Source organism: Penicillium samsonianum (genome assembly GCF_028829775.1).
Source record: "Penicillium samsonianum strain IBT 33392 chromosome Unknown utg000001l_segment0_segment0, whole genome shotgun sequence".
NCBI classification, from domain to species: domain Eukaryota; kingdom Fungi; phylum Ascomycota; class Eurotiomycetes; order Eurotiales; family Aspergillaceae; genus Penicillium; species Penicillium samsonianum.
Window position 1 is genome coordinate 4,360,853 of NW_026643259.1, and position 16,285 is coordinate 4,377,137.

The 16,285-nt window shown below is 50.7% G+C and overlaps 8 protein-coding genes across 8 annotated transcripts; 1 reads left to right on the forward strand and 7 right to left on the reverse strand.

Annotated features, from left to right (window-relative positions):
- Window positions 1-33: 33 nt before the first annotated feature.
- On the reverse strand, window positions 34-2,119 carry N7471_001671 (EXO70 family protein; the record flags this gene model as incomplete). Its single annotated transcript, XM_057274392.1, has 3 exons — window positions 1,749-2,119; window positions 1,469-1,686; window positions 34-1,412 (listed from the first exon to the last, which is right to left on the reverse strand). The coding sequence occupies exons 1-3, from the start codon at window positions 2,030-2,032 to the stop codon at window positions 34-36; spliced, it is 1,881 nt and encodes a 626-aa protein (XP_057142571.1). The 5' UTR covers window positions 2,033-2,119.
- Window positions 2,120-2,374: 255 nt separating this feature from the next.
- On the forward strand, window positions 2,375-4,756 carry N7471_001672 (putative phospholipase A2 (PlaA); the record flags this gene model as incomplete). The annotated part of the gene is made up of 1 exon (XM_057274393.1): window positions 2,375-4,756. The coding sequence occupies one exon, from the start codon at window positions 2,375-2,377 to the stop codon at window positions 4,754-4,756; it is 2,382 nt and encodes a 793-aa protein (XP_057142572.1).
- A 564-nt stretch (window positions 4,757-5,320) lies between these two features.
- N7471_001673 (putative phosphatidylinositol-3,4,5-trisphosphate 3-phosphatase) lies at window positions 5,321-7,049 on the reverse strand (the record flags this gene model as incomplete). Its single annotated transcript, XM_057274394.1, has 3 exons — window positions 5,321-6,849; window positions 6,907-6,991; window positions 7,047-7,049. The coding sequence occupies 3 exons, from the start codon at window positions 7,047-7,049 to the stop codon at window positions 5,321-5,323; spliced, it is 1,617 nt and encodes a 538-aa protein (XP_057142573.1).
- A 429-nt stretch (window positions 7,050-7,478) lies between these two features.
- Window positions 7,479-7,913, reverse strand: N7471_001674 (uncharacterized protein; the record flags this gene model as incomplete). The annotated part of the gene is made up of 1 exon (XM_057274395.1): window positions 7,479-7,913. One exon carries the CDS (start codon window positions 7,911-7,913, stop codon window positions 7,479-7,481), a length of 435 nt encoding a protein of 144 aa, XP_057142574.1.
- A 696-nt stretch (window positions 7,914-8,609) lies between these two features.
- Window positions 8,610-10,688, reverse strand: N7471_001675 (pentatricopeptide repeat protein; the record flags this gene model as incomplete). Its single annotated transcript, XM_057274396.1, has 2 exons — window positions 8,610-9,998; window positions 10,065-10,688. The coding sequence occupies 2 exons, from the start codon at window positions 10,686-10,688 to the stop codon at window positions 8,610-8,612; spliced, it is 2,013 nt and encodes a 670-aa protein (XP_057142575.1).
- Window positions 10,689-11,022: 334 nt separating this feature from the next.
- Window positions 11,023-11,522, reverse strand: N7471_001676 (U6 snRNA-associated Sm-like protein LSm4; the record flags this gene model as incomplete). Its single annotated transcript, XM_057274397.1, has 3 exons — window positions 11,023-11,199; window positions 11,266-11,457; window positions 11,520-11,522. 3 exons carry the CDS (start codon window positions 11,520-11,522, stop codon window positions 11,023-11,025), a joined length of 372 nt encoding a protein of 123 aa, XP_057142576.1.
- A 522-nt stretch (window positions 11,523-12,044) lies between these two features.
- hat1 (histone acetyltransferase catalytic subunit HAT1) lies at window positions 12,045-13,731 on the reverse strand (the record flags this gene model as incomplete). Its single annotated transcript, XM_057274398.1, has 4 exons — window positions 12,045-12,999; window positions 13,054-13,318; window positions 13,373-13,648; window positions 13,713-13,731. The coding sequence occupies 4 exons, from the start codon at window positions 13,729-13,731 to the stop codon at window positions 12,045-12,047; spliced, it is 1,515 nt and encodes a 504-aa protein (XP_057142577.1).
- A 527-nt stretch (window positions 13,732-14,258) lies between these two features.
- N7471_001678 (Zn(II)2Cys6 transcription factor) lies at window positions 14,259-15,953 on the reverse strand (the record flags this gene model as incomplete). The annotated part of the gene is made up of 3 exons (XM_057274399.1): window positions 14,259-15,161; window positions 15,227-15,844; window positions 15,894-15,953. 3 exons carry the CDS (start codon window positions 15,951-15,953, stop codon window positions 14,259-14,261), a joined length of 1,581 nt encoding a protein of 526 aa, XP_057142578.1.
- Between the last annotated feature and the right edge of the window lie 332 nt (window positions 15,954-16,285).

The following is a 16,285-nucleotide window of genomic DNA, read 5'->3' on the forward strand; positions in this document are numbered from 1 at the left end:
GTCCTTCGTGAATTCAATCTTCGCCCAGGATAATCAAGCCAACTGCGCCAGCTGTACCGATAGGCTTGCCTTGTCGTACTTGATGTATTTGCCGCGGCCTTTGTCGATCTCCACATATCGATCATAAAAGCGCGCATACAAGGGTTCGAGAACGGTTTGCAGCTCACGAGTCAGCGCAGTGCGCACCTCGCGCTCCATATGAAGGGTTTTGTGGCGAGACACCATATCATCGAAGCTCGCGTTGAACGCTTTGAACTTGTCCTTGATCGCATCCTTATCCTTGGACGATAGGGACTTGACGATGGCACTTGAATCCACGTTGCCGCCAGAATTGCGTTGCGCCCCACGGGAGGTATACTGCACATCAAGAAGGTACTGGGATGTTTCCTTCCATGCATCGAGATACGTAGACGTCGCGCGCTTGCGGAAAGTGTCGATCCGGGCGATACTGTCGGGTGTGCCCAAATAACGTGCAAGCTCTGGGCTCTGTCGGATCGACCGGTCGACCACGCAGAACACGTTGGACAAGAACACACCAAGCGCTGCCTTGGATCGATGGAAAGCCCGACCTCGAGCTTCCAGGGAGGTCATCAAAGCCTCGATCATATCTAGAATAAAATGCGACAGAAGTGTGCTGCTGTCTGGACCTACATCTAGAGGAGCCGAGCCGGCGGTGTGGGACTTGGCCCGCCAGTTTCCATCCCCCAAAGATGTCAGGATAGAAGCCAAAGGACCTGAGTATCCTGTCAGTGTGGCCAATGAGCTCATCACTTCCTCTACAAGAGCTACCGATCCACCGTCCGGTGGGAGTGGCGTGGTAGCAGCTTTGCGCTTGGTTTCCTCGAGCAATTCGGAAAGAGACGACTTTGCAGTCTCGCGTACAGGCCGAAGAGCCTCAATCAAGAGGCTCTTTAATTCCGCGGCCTTGGAGTCAATCCGATAGGACATTGCAGTCACAATTTCGATGATCTCAAAAGCCAAGAAGCAGTCCGTCATCAGATTGGCCTTTATATACTGGTTGAGCTCACGCAGTGTTTTGGAGTATTCGCCCATCGCCGGGAAGAATGTAGCCTGCAACGCCAGGCCCTGCTGATCTCCAGTGAACATCTGCACGATAATACCATGTTCAGTAGTTATAAAGGCCTCCAGCGCATTGGAGTAGATGCCAATACCATTGGTACCCTGCTTGTAAGGGCCATCGGTGGCTCGCCGTTTGACGGTATTGAGGGATGCAATGGCGAGATTCTGCAAGCTAGATGCAATGTATGGTCCTCGTACCTCCGCATACACCTTCAGCGCGGGGTTGTCCCCCTTGCCGCGCTGAGATCCATGAATGGATGCGGAGCCGACTGCCGAGCACAAGGGCGCCATATGGGAGATAGTTTCTTCGGGGATGGATGGAAAGGGGAGATCTAGAAGCGTCGCGCATTAGATTTGATCTAGGTCGTTTAAGTCATAATAGACGTACCCTTGGTCAGATAGTGTAGGGGCTCAACCGGAGTGGCATGCTGGCTCAGTTCTCCCCGTAGCAGTTCTTGGAGTTTTGCGCTTCCAGTGTTTAGAAGAGAATTGAAGTCGGTTATCGCATTCTGGTTTGATCGTAGGTTTGTTGTGTTGAGGTCGACCAGCGCCTTTTCAACACGTTTCATCGCCGACAGGTACTGCGTGAGGCCGGAGCTCTGCGGTCTGGAGAACGGTCAGCAAAAGACTCAGGGTTGTATGTCCAAGGAGAGTAGAAAGACACATACCCTGCGCGAATGATGTCACTTTCTCGGTTCTTTGCATCGAGAGGTTGGCGCAGGCGATCGATGGCGTCGTTGACCTTGTCGATATTGCTGTTGGTGATTTGAAGGGATTGGGTGTTGCTATAGATGGGACCAATGGCTTCTTTGACAACTTTTCCTCCTGTCTCCAGGCGTACCATGGAGCCTTGTATTTTCTTCGTGAGTCGGTTGAGCTTCTCTAGGTTGGCATACAGGACCTCGACCTCCGCGCTCTCCTCGGCGTAGGCGGTATTCCTTGGCGCCACCATGGTGAATTGCGAGAGAAATGTAGTACAGGTAAAATCAGTCCAGAGAGACCATATCACATGTCACCAGGACCCCTCATGTCCTTTCGGGGCATATGGAATAGATTGATTGTCCCCTCCGAGCTCCATCCAGTGATAAGGAGCTCCGCCACGCTAGTCCGAAAGAAGCCTGCAGCCCAGTCCGGCCCTGTCACGTGCTGGTAAATCACGTGAATATACGACGTCATGCACCGGGGGCTGTTAACGGCTGGCTTCCAAGAAAAGGCAGGCAGGGTCTGGGGTGTCCTTCAATGGATCCCACTGGATGCAGCAGGCCTCTTACTCTGTCCTAAGCTCCTCTCTACAATGGGCGCTGCAAGGGTCACTCGTCTGTGGACGGTACCCCCCGCTGCCCTAGCTGCATACACTGCGGGGGAATGGTCTCAACCTAGACAATCAAGAGATCACTCCACTACTTCTCGAACACGATACAACAATGATTCGGAGTCTAGCAAGTCCAATGCGGGCTCAGATAGACTTGGCGAGGAGGGCAAGGACGATGGATCCATCTGGAACAACATCGGCCACAAGCTCGATGAGGTTAAGCATACTGTTTCCTCCGGTGAGTGGGCAGATGTGGGTAGCATCACAGACTACATCATCCCGGACTGGACACGATTTCTACCAGCTACTGCCCAAAAGCTCCAGCGAGAGCTCTCCCTGTCTCCCGGCTCATTGGCAGACGACATCTGGAAGGAGGCACGGGATCCTGATATCAACCCTGAGATTCTTCGCGACGCTGAGGTACGAGTAAGTGGGGATCTCTGCGACGAAGAGCAGGAATTTAGACAGCAACGGCAACGGAAGGTTGTCAAAGCATTGTCATCCTACCTGAACATACCCGAGGAGGACATCCAACCCGAAGATGTACCGGTTATTGCGATGTGTGGCTCGGGAGGTGGTCTGCGCGCTCTAGTTGCAGGCACCGGATCGTACCTGGCGGCACAGGAAGCAGGGCTGTGGGACTGTATTACCTACACAGCCGGTGTCAGTGGCAGCTGCTGGCTACAGACCCTTTATCATTCGTCCATTGCGCAGCGAGACTTCGACAAGCTCGTCGACCATTTGAAGAATCGTCTCGGTGTTCACATTGCATTCCCGCCAGCAGCTCTTAATCTCCTCACTACTGCTCCGACAAACAAGTACCTTCTCAGTGGTTTTGTGGAAAAGCTGAAAGGTGACCCTGGGGCGGACTTTGGGTTGGTAGATATTTATGGATTGCTTCTCGCAGGAAGACTCTTGGTCCCGCGAGGAGAACTGGGAGTCTCCGATGTGGATTTTAAGCTGTCGAACCAGCGAGCCAATTTGGTCAACGGGGCTCATCCGCTTCCCATCTACACGGCGGTGCGACATGAGATTCCTGTAGAGGTTCTCAAACACGAAAACGACCAGACCAAGGAGCATCCAACGCCTGAACAGCTGGTGAAAGAGTCACGAAATGAAGCATGGTTCCAGTGGTTTGAGTTCACTCCTTACGAATTCTTTTGTGAAGAATTCAACGCCGGTATTCCCACCTGGGCTATGGGACGTCACTTCAACGCAGGCCGCTCTGAGGTTTCCGACGAAAACATCCCCATCCCGGAGATCAGAATTCCCGGGCTCATGGGTGTTTGGGGTAGCGCTTTCTGCGCGACTTTGTCTCACTATTACAAGGAGATCCGGCCTCTGGTCAGAGGCCTGGCTGGATTTGGTGGGATCGATTCTCTCATTCAAGGCAAAAACCGAGATTTGATCAAAGTGCATCCCATCGACCCTGCGGGTATACCCAACTATGTCATGGGCATGAAAGATCAGCTGCCCGACTCCTGTCCAGAGTCGATCTTCCGAAACAAGCACCTGCGTCTCATGGATGCGGGAATGAGTAACAACCTGCCCATCTACCCACTCATTCGACCTGGGCGCGATGTCGACGTAATTGTCGCATTTGATGCGTCTGCAGACGTCAAGCAGGAGAACTGGCTTTCTGTGGTCGATGGTTACGCCAGACAACGTGGTATCAAGGGTTGGCCCGTCGGCGCCGGATGGCCTAAAAATTCGAACCTCAAGGATACCGAGAACGCCCTGCGCGAGCCAGAGAACATCACCGATGAGCAATTAACGGAGAAACTCGCGGACGCCAAGAACAAATCTGGAAAGCAGCCCGCTGATCAAAAACCCAAGTCCGGCACAGACCTGGGCTATTGCAACGTTTGGGTCGGCACCACGGAAGAGCGAACCTCGAACGACGAGCCTCCGCCATCCAAACGCCTCTTTGGTTCTCCCAACAGCGAAGATAATTCTGAATCCGAGTTTCACCTGATGCGCCCAGATGCCGGCATCGCGGTTATCTACTTCCCTCTGATTCCCAACCCTTCCGCACCAAACATCCCTCCCAAACCTAAGATTCGTCCACTTTCGGCTGCTCAGTCCATGCGACAGGATAGCTCTCAAACCGAAGACCCAGAATTGCCCCTCGCTCCCCAGCCCAACTCGATCGACCCTGAAGTTGATGATTTCCTGTCTACTTGGAACTTCATCTATACCCCTGAGCAGATTGATTCCGTCGTTGGTCTTGCGAAGGCAAACTTCTCTGAGGGTGAAGAGCAGACTCGCCGCGTTATCCGTGCTGTCTATGAGCGCAAGAAATCCGATCGACTGCAGAAGGAGGCGGCAGAGATTCGGAAGAAGATGGAAGGCTTTGTGCCTTGATGCTGCGCTCTTTTACCCCAGTCAGCTATCACCGGATGAAACCTGACTCTGGTTGAAGCTGAATTTAAAACCACGCCGTTGTGAATATAGATGGCGTTTTTTTGACATTTAACCCTCGCATACCCCTGTCCTTTCCTTTCATTTTCATTTTTCGTATTGGTTTGTGTTAGATAAAACCTGGCATATCTAGATTCCACACCCATCACATTCCTAGCGAGCTGCGATATCCCTTCATTTATGTATAGTACAGAGTAAACGACCTGTGACAACAATCAAGCATAAAATATTCAATTCAATGGTACAAGAATAATCGGCCGCTTATACGGCCTGGTATGTGTTTTTGGTAGTCTTTTTTAAGATATCTTCTCCTCAGCTTTATAGCTACATGTAGACAGTAGAAAGAGAGGCGGAAAAAATGCTCAAACTGTGCAGACGACTTTTCTATGTATAACCTTTTGATATTTATAAATGCACTATGCACTATGTATTACTTATGCAATTGTACAAGCTCCAGCGCTCTAGCTAATACTATTTCCCACTCGACTCATATAGCTCTGATTTGTTTTATCCTCCTCCCTCCCCATTCTTCGCATAATTCGTCTTCATCCCCTCAAGCCCTTCACTATGCGCCTTCTTAACTTTGACCTTCCGGCCCTCATCATCGGTGGTAGTGGTTGTCTCATCATCGCTCCCAGCAAGACTAACATCCCGACTATCACCCGTCTGCTTCCGCAGTCCAAGTTCCTTCTCCAGGGTATGTCCCAGCTCCTTAGTCTTGTCCGAGATGCTCGCAGCAATACTTTTCTGCGACGAACTCTCGGAAGGAGACCGGTTCTCCTTCTTATCTCCCTGCGGCAGTCCGCGCCAGTCAGGCGGCTCGCTTTCATGGATGGGATCACCAGGTCTGGGCTCGCTGATCGGCCTCCCCGCTACCGGCAGGCTATTCTCGCTCTTCTTCCCTTCCCCCTTGCTCTTGCTAGCTGCACTGGCTTCCACGGTCTCTGCCGCAGGATACCGCCATACAACTTTCAGCTTGTCTAACGCCCGTATCCCCTTTCTCGCGCTCCCCTTGATCCCATCCATCGCGTCCCATTCTGTCTCGAAGACGCCCGAGTCGTGCTCGGCTCCGCCTTCGAAGTAGGGGTTGAACCATACGTGCGCGATGGAGGTTACCATCGCGAAGCCGGTGTAGGATGCTTTGCTGCGGCGCTCGAAGTCGATGTTCACATCCGAGCTGGGGACAATGACTGGGTTGTTGGGTTTGAAGATCATTGCTGAGACATTGTTGCCCACTGAGGACGATGAGCCGGAGACGTCTGATCCTGATACCATGGGGGACCAGGTCGCAGACGACGGGATTGGATTCTTGATCTTGGGGTCCGAGTTGGGATTTGACGTGGGAGCCTCTTGTTCCTCAGACGTCGAGCCCCCGTCTTCAACGATGGTACGCTCATTCCGATGGAACATATGAAAACATTTAATCTTCTTCCCCTCATCCACATACCCCTCCACCGCAACCTTAACTCCATCCCTCAACCCCCAGATATGAACTTCCAGTATCTCCACTGGCCGCTCGACATACTGCTTCCCCATCTGGTTCGCCCACTTATCGATATACCCGACATACCGCAGCTGGCTGGGGATGCTGACGCCGTTTCCGAATCCGACCCGCATGCGCCGATCCGTAAACCGCTGCAGCGCGTCCTCCTTCTTCCACCCCTCCTGGCTAATCAGGTATGCGCACGCGATCGTCCCGCTGCGCCCTTTGCCTGCTTTGCAGTGCACGACGGCGACCCGTTCGTTATTGTCCGTGTCTGGTGAGACTTTTTCCTCGTCTAGTCGCTGTAGCCAGTTCCGCATGCTGCCCATTATGTTCGGAATATGCGCGAATGGCGGTGGGTGGTGGTCTGGCCAGGGGAAATGGTGGATGCGCCCGTAGACCTCTGAGTCTGGGTATCCTGTGCCTTCGGCGCGGAATTCCCAGATGCACCAGTTTGCGCCATGTTTCGTGTCGAGGAAGTTGACCAGTGCGTCTAGTGGGTTGCGGTAGGCGCGCTTTGGGTATGTTGATGATGGTCCGGAGGTTGCGATGACTGTGGATTATGTCAATAAGGGTGTATGTTTTGGCATGAAATTGATGAGTATGTTACCATTGTCTGTCACATAGCAGAGATCTAGCCCTGCTTCTGGGTGTTGTAGTCTTGGACCAGCGACTATCTGGCGGAGAATTGATGACTGAGGATATTCCAAGGTTAGCAGTTGGAAGGTTATTGAGATGGAGCTGGCTTACCATTTGCAGAGTATATAAGTATTTATAAGTTGTGTATTCCACCAGAAATATGTGACAGAAAAGACAATATACAATCCAAAGCAAAGCAAGCACGGGGAGTTATTTTCGAGGCGCAGCGGATGATGTCACCGGGTCAATTAAGCCCTGGTGCTCTCCACAGGGCTACCCAGGTACTATCTACTACTTTGTATATCCTACGACTGACCTATTATATACTATTGTAGCAACAAGTTCAATTACTTTGTACATCGTACAGTCTCAAACTAAGTACACAAAATATTTCCATCAGAAAATCCCAGAAATTTCCAATTGAGCCACATGTCGCATGTTTCATCAAAAGAGACCAGACCCATTGAGACCATCCATTACATTAAAACAAACAGCCAAATCCTTCCAATTAAAAAAGAGTCATAGGTCAAGACTGGTAGCAATTTAGGCAATACCGTACTCCTGAGTAGGCCTCATAACAAACTGAATGGGGTTGTAGTCAGGGACGGTAACATTCTTCGCGCCATTCTGGAACCAAGTCGCGAGGGTATTGTCACTGAGCCGGGATCTCCAGGTGTGGGTGACATCGACATTCCAGTCTGGGTTTGCGGCAGGAGAAACAATGGTTGTGATATTCTTGTCGTCACAGTCGAGCTTCTGGCCTGTGATGCCGCTGCAGTGGGTGCGGAACTTGGGGGTCATTTCGTTCTCGCGGCCGACAATATCATATCTGTAGACGCAGCCGCCTTGGGAACAGCCCACGGTGAAGTTGGATACGCTCCAGATGATGTCGTCCGTGATTGTCTTGGACTGTAGGGCGGCGGGGCGTGCGGTGACTAGGCCTGCTAGGACGATTGGGAGGATGGTGGTGAGTTGCATTTTGAATTATTAAATAGGTTTTCTTTTGGGTAGAAAAGAGTATGTTCAAATAAACAATTGAGTAGTTGGATAGATAGAATAATAAGGAGGGGAGAGGGAGGGAATTATATAGTTAAAGAGGAGGCGTTTTACCCTTCCCGACGGGAGCCCTTGGCACTCGGAAACCTACGCCGATCACTTTCAGGGGAATGTTGTGAATGTCCATTCAATAATCAATACTACAATAAAACTTGCTTGATTTCTCGACCTTCGAATCATCGAATCAATCGCTGTTTGACATTCATAAAGGTCTTACTGTGCGACATTTACCCCATGATCGTCATCAAGGTCTTTCAGTCCGACTATTTATAGTACAGGGATCCACCAACAGGGAACAGGGTCTATGGTTCAAGGCGGCCCCAGGGGTTTCTTTTTGTGATGATTTGAGAACAGAACAGGCAAATCAAGTTTGCTATAATGCTGGGGCAAAGATGTAGGTAATACAAGTGCGAAGAGGATTATAGTACAGGATATATACATACTGACCGAGGTCGAAAGTTGTGTGACATGCCCAGAAAGGATATTGGTGTTCCTGGGGGATTGTGTGGCTTGCATTAGCTGCATAATCCAGGCAACATGCCGTCAAGGAAATGAATATTCTGATCGAGATTGAAACATATCCCCAAAGGACATCGAAAGGATTCCAGTTTCACAATTTCACTCGGACTTGGCAGAGCCATTGTCGGTGCCACCGGCTTCCCATTCATCCCAACCCTCCTCTCTCATATTTTGCTCAATGGCGAGGCGGCGTCGTTTCTTCTTTCGACGCTCTTTGTTGTAATCACGTCGCTGCTCGTCTGACATGTTCAGCCGACGAACCGCAGGGGGTACAGGGTGGCGACCAGCTTGCTCGTTCGCTTCCCTTTCCTTCTGTTTCTGCTGCAGCTCCTCATCTAGCTTCCTCACATCGTCTCGAATGAAGGGGTGATACTGCAGTCGCATCGCAAACTCGTCCACAGACCCGGCACAGATCTCACGGATTTCCTCCTGCGTTTCAGGGCTGAGTCTGGTGTCCCGCTTCATCAGGTCCTGGAAGTACATGAAACCGGACCGGAAATTTCCCGCATCCAGACACATCAGAATGATAGACTCGAAAGTTACACCGTTCGGTACCACCCCAAGTGACGCCATCTCTTTCACCAGGAACATGCCCGATTCGCGGTTGCGGGCCGTTCGGCACATCCGAATTAGCGCGTTGTACACTCGCACGTCCGCGCCTTCGGGGCATAACGTATAGAGCTCTTTGTAGAACCCAACACCGTCATCCACCACAGATGGATCGTCATGAGCATCGTGTTCACAGAGATCCGCGATAACACGGACAGAGTCGATGGGAATAGTTCGTTTCGCATTCTTCAACCGCTTGAGAATCTGCCACGCTTCCCGACGATCCACTTTACTCTGTATCATGTGCGCGAGAACACGCTCCGTAGAGCTATCCGCCAGAGGAATCTGAGCTTCGTGCATGGTGCAAAGCGCTTCAAACGCAGCAGGCAGATCACCTGCTGCCACATGCGTCTCGACAAGTCTTTCATACTGTGTGCGCTCGAGCGAGATCCCGCTCTCACGAAGGTAGCGGAACACAGAGCTCGCCATCTCTGTATCACCAGCATTTGCAGCCATTTTCAATACGTCATCGCAGACTTCAATTAGTGGATGCATGTAGCCCAGTTCGACCATCCGTCGCCACACGTAGTGTGCCATAGGATAATGGCCCTGCCTCCCTGCCTCGGTCAACACGTGCATCCAAAGCCGATGGGTCATGTCGTGGCCCTGGTCGACGCGCGCACGCATCACGTTGTACACCTCATCCAACTCTCCATGGTCGCAGAGCGTGTAGACAATTATACTGTGTAGCCAATTTTCCACAAATATATCCTTGCGCCCCATCAATGCAACATGCTCGAGCGCGAGCTCGATCTGGTTCTCGCGGAGAAGACCAGCCGCCACAAAATGCCACCCGGCTGGGCTCAGCGTGAGCCACCGGTCTCGGAGCTTGTTGAGGATTTCCTGTCGTAGGAGGTAGTCTGGATGTACAGCGAGGACCTGTATTGGAAATTGAATCGTTAGCTTCGCTGTGCATATATAGCTCGGTTCAACCGGATAACCTACCTGCAATGCGCCGTGGAGTGTGCCAGAGTCCGCGGTGATACCATTATTCTCCATCTCCTCCAGAAGACCGCGCACAAGCTGCGGTGAGCCCCTCTCGTTATCGGTATTTGCAAGGATCAGCGCCTTGTAGTGGCGAGCATTCGGCTGGACATGACGGTCCCGAATGAGCAGTCGCAGGATCTGCGTTATGTGACGAATGTTGGGCTTGTTGTCCATTGCATATTGCAATCGGGACTCTAGCCCTTCGTTCGTTTTTCCTAGGAGGTCATCTTGCACCTTATGTGTTCGTGTGTATAGCGGGTCTTTTCGTCGTGTGGGTGGCCTGGCGTATGTTGAATCCGGAGACAGGCGAGCGTCACGGTATTCATTCTCGCGCGGCTCCCGTGCTTCGCTCCGATCATTATGATGTGCTGCATTATATGAGAATTTGGAACTATCGCCGCCTGAGGTGTTGTAGCATCGGCGCGAACCCGAGCTCGGGCTAGAAATCGAAGGTAGTTGATATAGTCTCGGGTTTCGTCCCTTGGATTTGGGGAATGCTGTTGATCGACTGAGGCTCAGAGCTGTAAATGACGGACACAGAGAGTACCATAGGCCATCGAGGACCAACGCCCGCCGCGACATATCCGCTTGTGGCTAACTGATCGGAAGCTTAGCCTCCGCGGATTTGATCTGGAGTTTGATATCACGTGACATCCCCGAATATTCGCATCTTGAATTGCACGGGGTTTACAGAGAAATACGTAGGTCTGGTTTGGGTTTTTGGAATATAACATTTAGAGGTAGTTGTAAATCGACCAAATGACCCAGATGCCGTGAAAATACAGAGCCAGATACGCCACGGCCATGCTCGATCAAACCGTTCCACCGGACCTTCCGAGCGACCTTACCACCGTCTCCTCCGGGGGTATCTCGTTTGCCGTCTTCTTAAAATCATTGATGCAGAACAAGCCTATGTCTAATTGGGGCCGCCTCGTCCCCGACCACGTCCACCCCGGCCGCCACCACCACCACCACCCCGACCACGACCGCGGCCACGATCACCGTCTCGCCCGCCGCGACGGCCTTGTGGTTGGTTCTGTTGCTGCTCTTTGACAATCTCGACAATCTCTTCGGGAACTCGTAGGTATTTGATCTGGTGGGTTGTTAGTATATAGCAAAAGAGCGGGGCCCTGAATTGATTGCTCGTCAGAGGGCTTACGTTGTTGCCCCGGATGTAGACTTCGGGTAGTCTGAAGAAGCGGTCGCCCTCAGGACTCGTCTGCACTACCTCGCGCAGAATCAGGTTCATGAAGTTATCGCACGTAACCAGGTGGCCGTTCAGAGTTTCGCCGTTCTTCAGTTCCACCAGCATGGGGTGGCCCTGTGCGGCCGTGAGGAGACCGAGAGGCAACTGATCAAAAATTGACTTAGTACAGGTATCAGAAAAAGCGTTTGGGTAAAGCTGGAGCTTACCATTTTGGAATGCGATCGACGAGGTGGGTGAAGGTGGGAGGATCAGTTGGCGCACAGAGTTGAAAGAGCGCGGGTTGCTGCGTAGGTCCAAAGTCTGTGACCTATGGATTGAATAGCGAAATTAAACCCTAATGAAGGGGCCTGTTGATTTATCTGGGGATGTTGAGAGTAGCAATGGATTCAAGCTCCAAGAGATGCGATGAGGAAGCCGGAAAAAGGGAAGTGCCGAGCCCAAATGTGGCTTGGGTGACCATCTACACATGCAAGGAACTTTTCAACTCTCAAATGGCTTTTTAATTTTATATTTTTCCATTTACATTTACGATTCCACGTATCAAATCCAAAGATCTACCAGTATGAAGAGCTTTCGGTAACATAAATTAGTGAGTATCGACTAGAATTGAGCTTTCTGAAGTTGTACACATATTGGAGAACCGTGTATAAGACTAAACTGTTGAATGCTTCAAAAACAACACCATCGTGTGCATTACATAGTACATAAGATAGCTGACCACCGCAAGGCTTTTAAACCCTTGGTCGCTTAGCTAGTTCGGTCCCGTCCTCCTCCTCGTCATCATCATCATCCATAATTGTGAGCTTGCGCTTGACACGCCGGTCTCGGCTACCGGTAGGAGGCTTACTAGCCTGGTCATTTGCCTCTGCCTCTTCATCCGATTCACCTCCTTCTGGCAAGCGGCCCTCGAGCGCATCCAATGTGATCTCGTAACCTTCCTCCACATTTTGGACAGTAGCATCAAGTTTCTCCACCCGGTCTAGAAGTTCCAGTTCATTCAAAAGTTCTTTGTGTTTTTTATAGAGACGTTGCTTGGTTAGCATACGCCACCAGTAGTAGCGTCGGTCATCCTCATTTTCAGCCTTGAACTTCTTGATCAACAGTCGAGCGAGATTTGTGCCGCCGGCCAGGCGGTGGCTTTGAGGAATCTGGCCGAGAAGGTACATCTCCAGAACATGTGCGAACTGTGTAGGTTCGATCTTGAACGATTTGCGGATATCGTGGAGAAGTTTGGTGGGGATGAGGGCGGAAGTGGGCACATTGCGAGGGCGTTTCTTTTGAGAATACGCTCCGAGGGGGTCGGGGTTGAGATTCACGTTGTGCTTCAGGAACTCCGGCTGCAGCAGACAATAATCGGCTGTGTCCCGCAGTGCATCGAATTGTTCATTGGGATCTTCAATGGTCAATTCTAAAATGGTTGGGTCTGCGATGCAGGCCGCGTGAATTGTGGTATATAGGTGTGTGCCGTGACCGGAGCGGTGGTGTGAAGGGAGAATAAGGAACTGGGCAATGCGGATCCGTGCAGGAAGCTCAGAAATTTTGACTTCTGGTGGCGGGAACTCGTCGTTCTTGACTGTGGGAATTTGTGATTGATCCCGCTGATAATACCAATAGCGGTACGTTGTGGCATATCCAACGATCGAATATGATGATCCTGTTGGTGTTGGAGGAGTCACCTTCTCATATCTGTAAATTTAATTAGTCTCACGTCACGGATACCAGCACGAAAGAAAAGCATACACGAAATATACCCTCCACCGGTCGAGCGTCCACTCTGGGTCATCTGTCTCTAGGGGAGTTCCGGCTTCAATGAAGAGGGAGACGAGAACCTGCATGCGATCCAGAATTTTCCGTACTTCTGGGTCTGCAAGTGATCCGGCCCAGACCTCATATTTTCTGTCATCGACCTCGTAGCCGATGACAAACTCGCCCGGGGGCTTGAAATCTTTCGCGCCTGTGTCGTTTTGAACAGCGTTCTCATAGTCTTGGAGATTGGCGAACGCCTCTGCGCAAAACCGTTAGCTTATATCGCACATGTTGTCGCAAATATTGAGCTCACCTTGCTGGACAAAAGGTTTCAAAGTATCGAGAAGATCGACAGCAGCTGTGTCACCGACCGACTTGAACTTCTCGTCGTACGAGATGTGAACATGAGGGCGCAAATCATGGGCCGCAAAGCGCAAACGGATAATCAAGCCTCTGTAGCCGAAGATCTGCTCATCGTCGCCAAAAATAGGATAGGTAAATTGGGGGTGGAACGTTGAAAGTGTTTTCGGCTTCTTCTCGCCGGGTTGAATGACAGTAACATGGACCGCATCGTTGGCGTCGCAAGACCCTAAAGTGAATATCAATCAGCTTATATCTTGGCAGAATCAGATAGTGGGAGATTATAAACTCACATCCAGCTTCGCTCGCCATTTTGACAGGATATGTGGAATTTGAATGTCAAATAAGACAATAGAAGGTCTGAGGTCTAAAGAGAGACGCGAATACGCGCCCCGGCCCAGGCGCGAATCAGTATTACCTAATCTGGATATATGGCCCGCCTACCTAGGGAGTACCTCCGTACATACATACATGTAGTCCCCAGGATTCAATCCGTGGATAGTTTTTCAATGAGAGACTGCGTAAGGAAAAATATTCTATGTTCCCCAGTTTATGCATGCATTTTGGATGCCTCTGATTCGGAAGTATTTGCATATAACGACCAACGCGCCCCGTACAGCCTGAAAACGAATAATGTAGAAGAATGAGGCAGTTCGCTTCGGTTTCACTTCAGCTTGGCTTTAATTAGAAGGTGATCTTCTAAAGTTTGTGTAGTATGCCGCTATATCTCGCTGTACCCCATCCAGCTTGCCAAAACATTCCCGAACACATCTTAGTGCGACGAGTAGGAGAAGATCATATCCAGAATGAGGTTTGCAGGCTGCCTTTCTGCCTAACTTTCATTTATACTCGTGCATGCTGTTCCACCGCTTCTGATCTAGTTTCCATTTACCGACTGATTTCTTCAGATGGGGTATCATTTCCAAAGCTCGCCGGATCCCCGTCGTACATCCTATTCGTTCAAACGTTCCAACAACCCAATCATGAACTTCATCGGGAGTCCCCGCCGCGCCTCCGGCAACTCCTAATGGGAAAAGCAGCATGAAGGTACCATTTAACAGTGGTATATGTGATGGGTCTTCGGCAACTCCTCTCTCGGAGATAGCTTCCTGACTTGCAGCTCCGGCGCATATGTCAATTGCCATGCAAGAAATTATGTCCAATGCTTGCTGCCGTTGAATCACATCGTTTCCTGTGGGTCGTGCCATCATAGAAATTTGGGATACGATGGTCTCGTTGACTACCAGTCGTGCCCAACGGTAGTGGTTGAAAATTATCGCAACCCACATGTCCTTGTAGACATGATACTGGCCACGATAGGTGTGCTCGCATGTCTTGGATTCTTTCACAGTGAAGGACCAGTGTAATGGGAGGTGGGCTTCCCACTCGCGGAGTTCATCTTCAAACAATAGCGCTGAGTTTACTACTGCTCTGGCGTCGGGCTTTCGGTGATGCACATATACATCGAACTTTGTGAATCTTATCAGTATGTCAACAAGATGGACGCCTGGTAAGATCTCTGGTGGAGCAGAGGGTATTAGATCAGGGGACCAGTTCAGTAGATTCGGGCTCACAACCCTCTTAGAGAAATACTTGACAATTACAACAAAGTAGAATTGTAAGTGGGCTCGGTGGTTCAAGTTCGTGAGTGATAGCCGAAAGGTGGATTGTTTAAGCAAAGCAGCGGCAGCATCCAGATGTACTATCCAAGAGTCGAGCTGGTTAGGAGTACAGCTGACCATCTGCGCAGGTCAGTTGGCTGCAATTATTAAAGTGCAAGTAAAATCGGTCAATTGGACGAGCGTACCTCGTATAGACCCAGCATTAAGATCAAGTGGAATGTTCTGTCGGGATTGGCCTGAGCGGGGTTCTCCACTACTTCTCGCACGGCTTTTATGACCATGGCGTGTTTCTCTCGAGACAATATCCGCAGTGCTCTATCATTATTGACATTGGACAAGGCAGCAAGACCAACCGAGACGACAGCATCTCGACTCGACTGATCGAGAGCAACGGCTCCAAAATGAGGAGACGGCTGCACAATACTTGCATGTAGAGAGACATTTGTTCTGCTGGCCATCCGTGTCACAAAACGGTTAACAAAGAACCTCAACCCCTGATCCTCCAATGGGATGGACAGCGGGGCAGTAATTCTCGGAGCCAGGATCGATTGGCCCTTGCTCCGACAGACTAGCGCATCCGATGGCGAACGATCGGCCCGCGAGTCAGAAGTAGATATATCAGATTCTAGACCTGCACTATCCTCCAATCTTCGACGGGCCTCGGTCTTAGCTTTTGCTTCTGCACTTCGTCGAGCCGCCTTATCATTCTCATCGCGGAACATAAAAGACGGCACGTCCCGATAGCCGCCACATGGCTTGCCTGCTCTCCTGCATTGGGAACACACGGGCTCAAGCCGATCACACTAACCATGTCAGTCTACAATTGGTCTGGTGTTAGGCCATGCCACTTGCCTTTATCCGTCTTTCCCGACAACTGCAGCAACCTTTACTAGGACGACCGTAGAAAGGCATTGTATCTGAGTAGATGCAAGCGTCTCATATTAAATTCTAAATAGGCAAAGAATTCGTGAGAATCAGCCTGGGGAGATGAGTCGATGGGGGGTTTAGACTCCCCACTTTGGTAGATTCTTGGCATCGGCCTTTCCTAATTGGGTATCTGTTTCATCATTTAGTTTACGACATACGGAGTACATGCCGCGGACACATCGGAATATTAATCATTGCATTTGATTGCGGCTATGTCAATCAAGCTTTTGCAGACATATCTGGGCGCCTAATTAGTTGCGCGTAATTCTTGAAACAGGCTCTCCTTGGAAACCCTCGAGATAGGACTTCGACTCCCG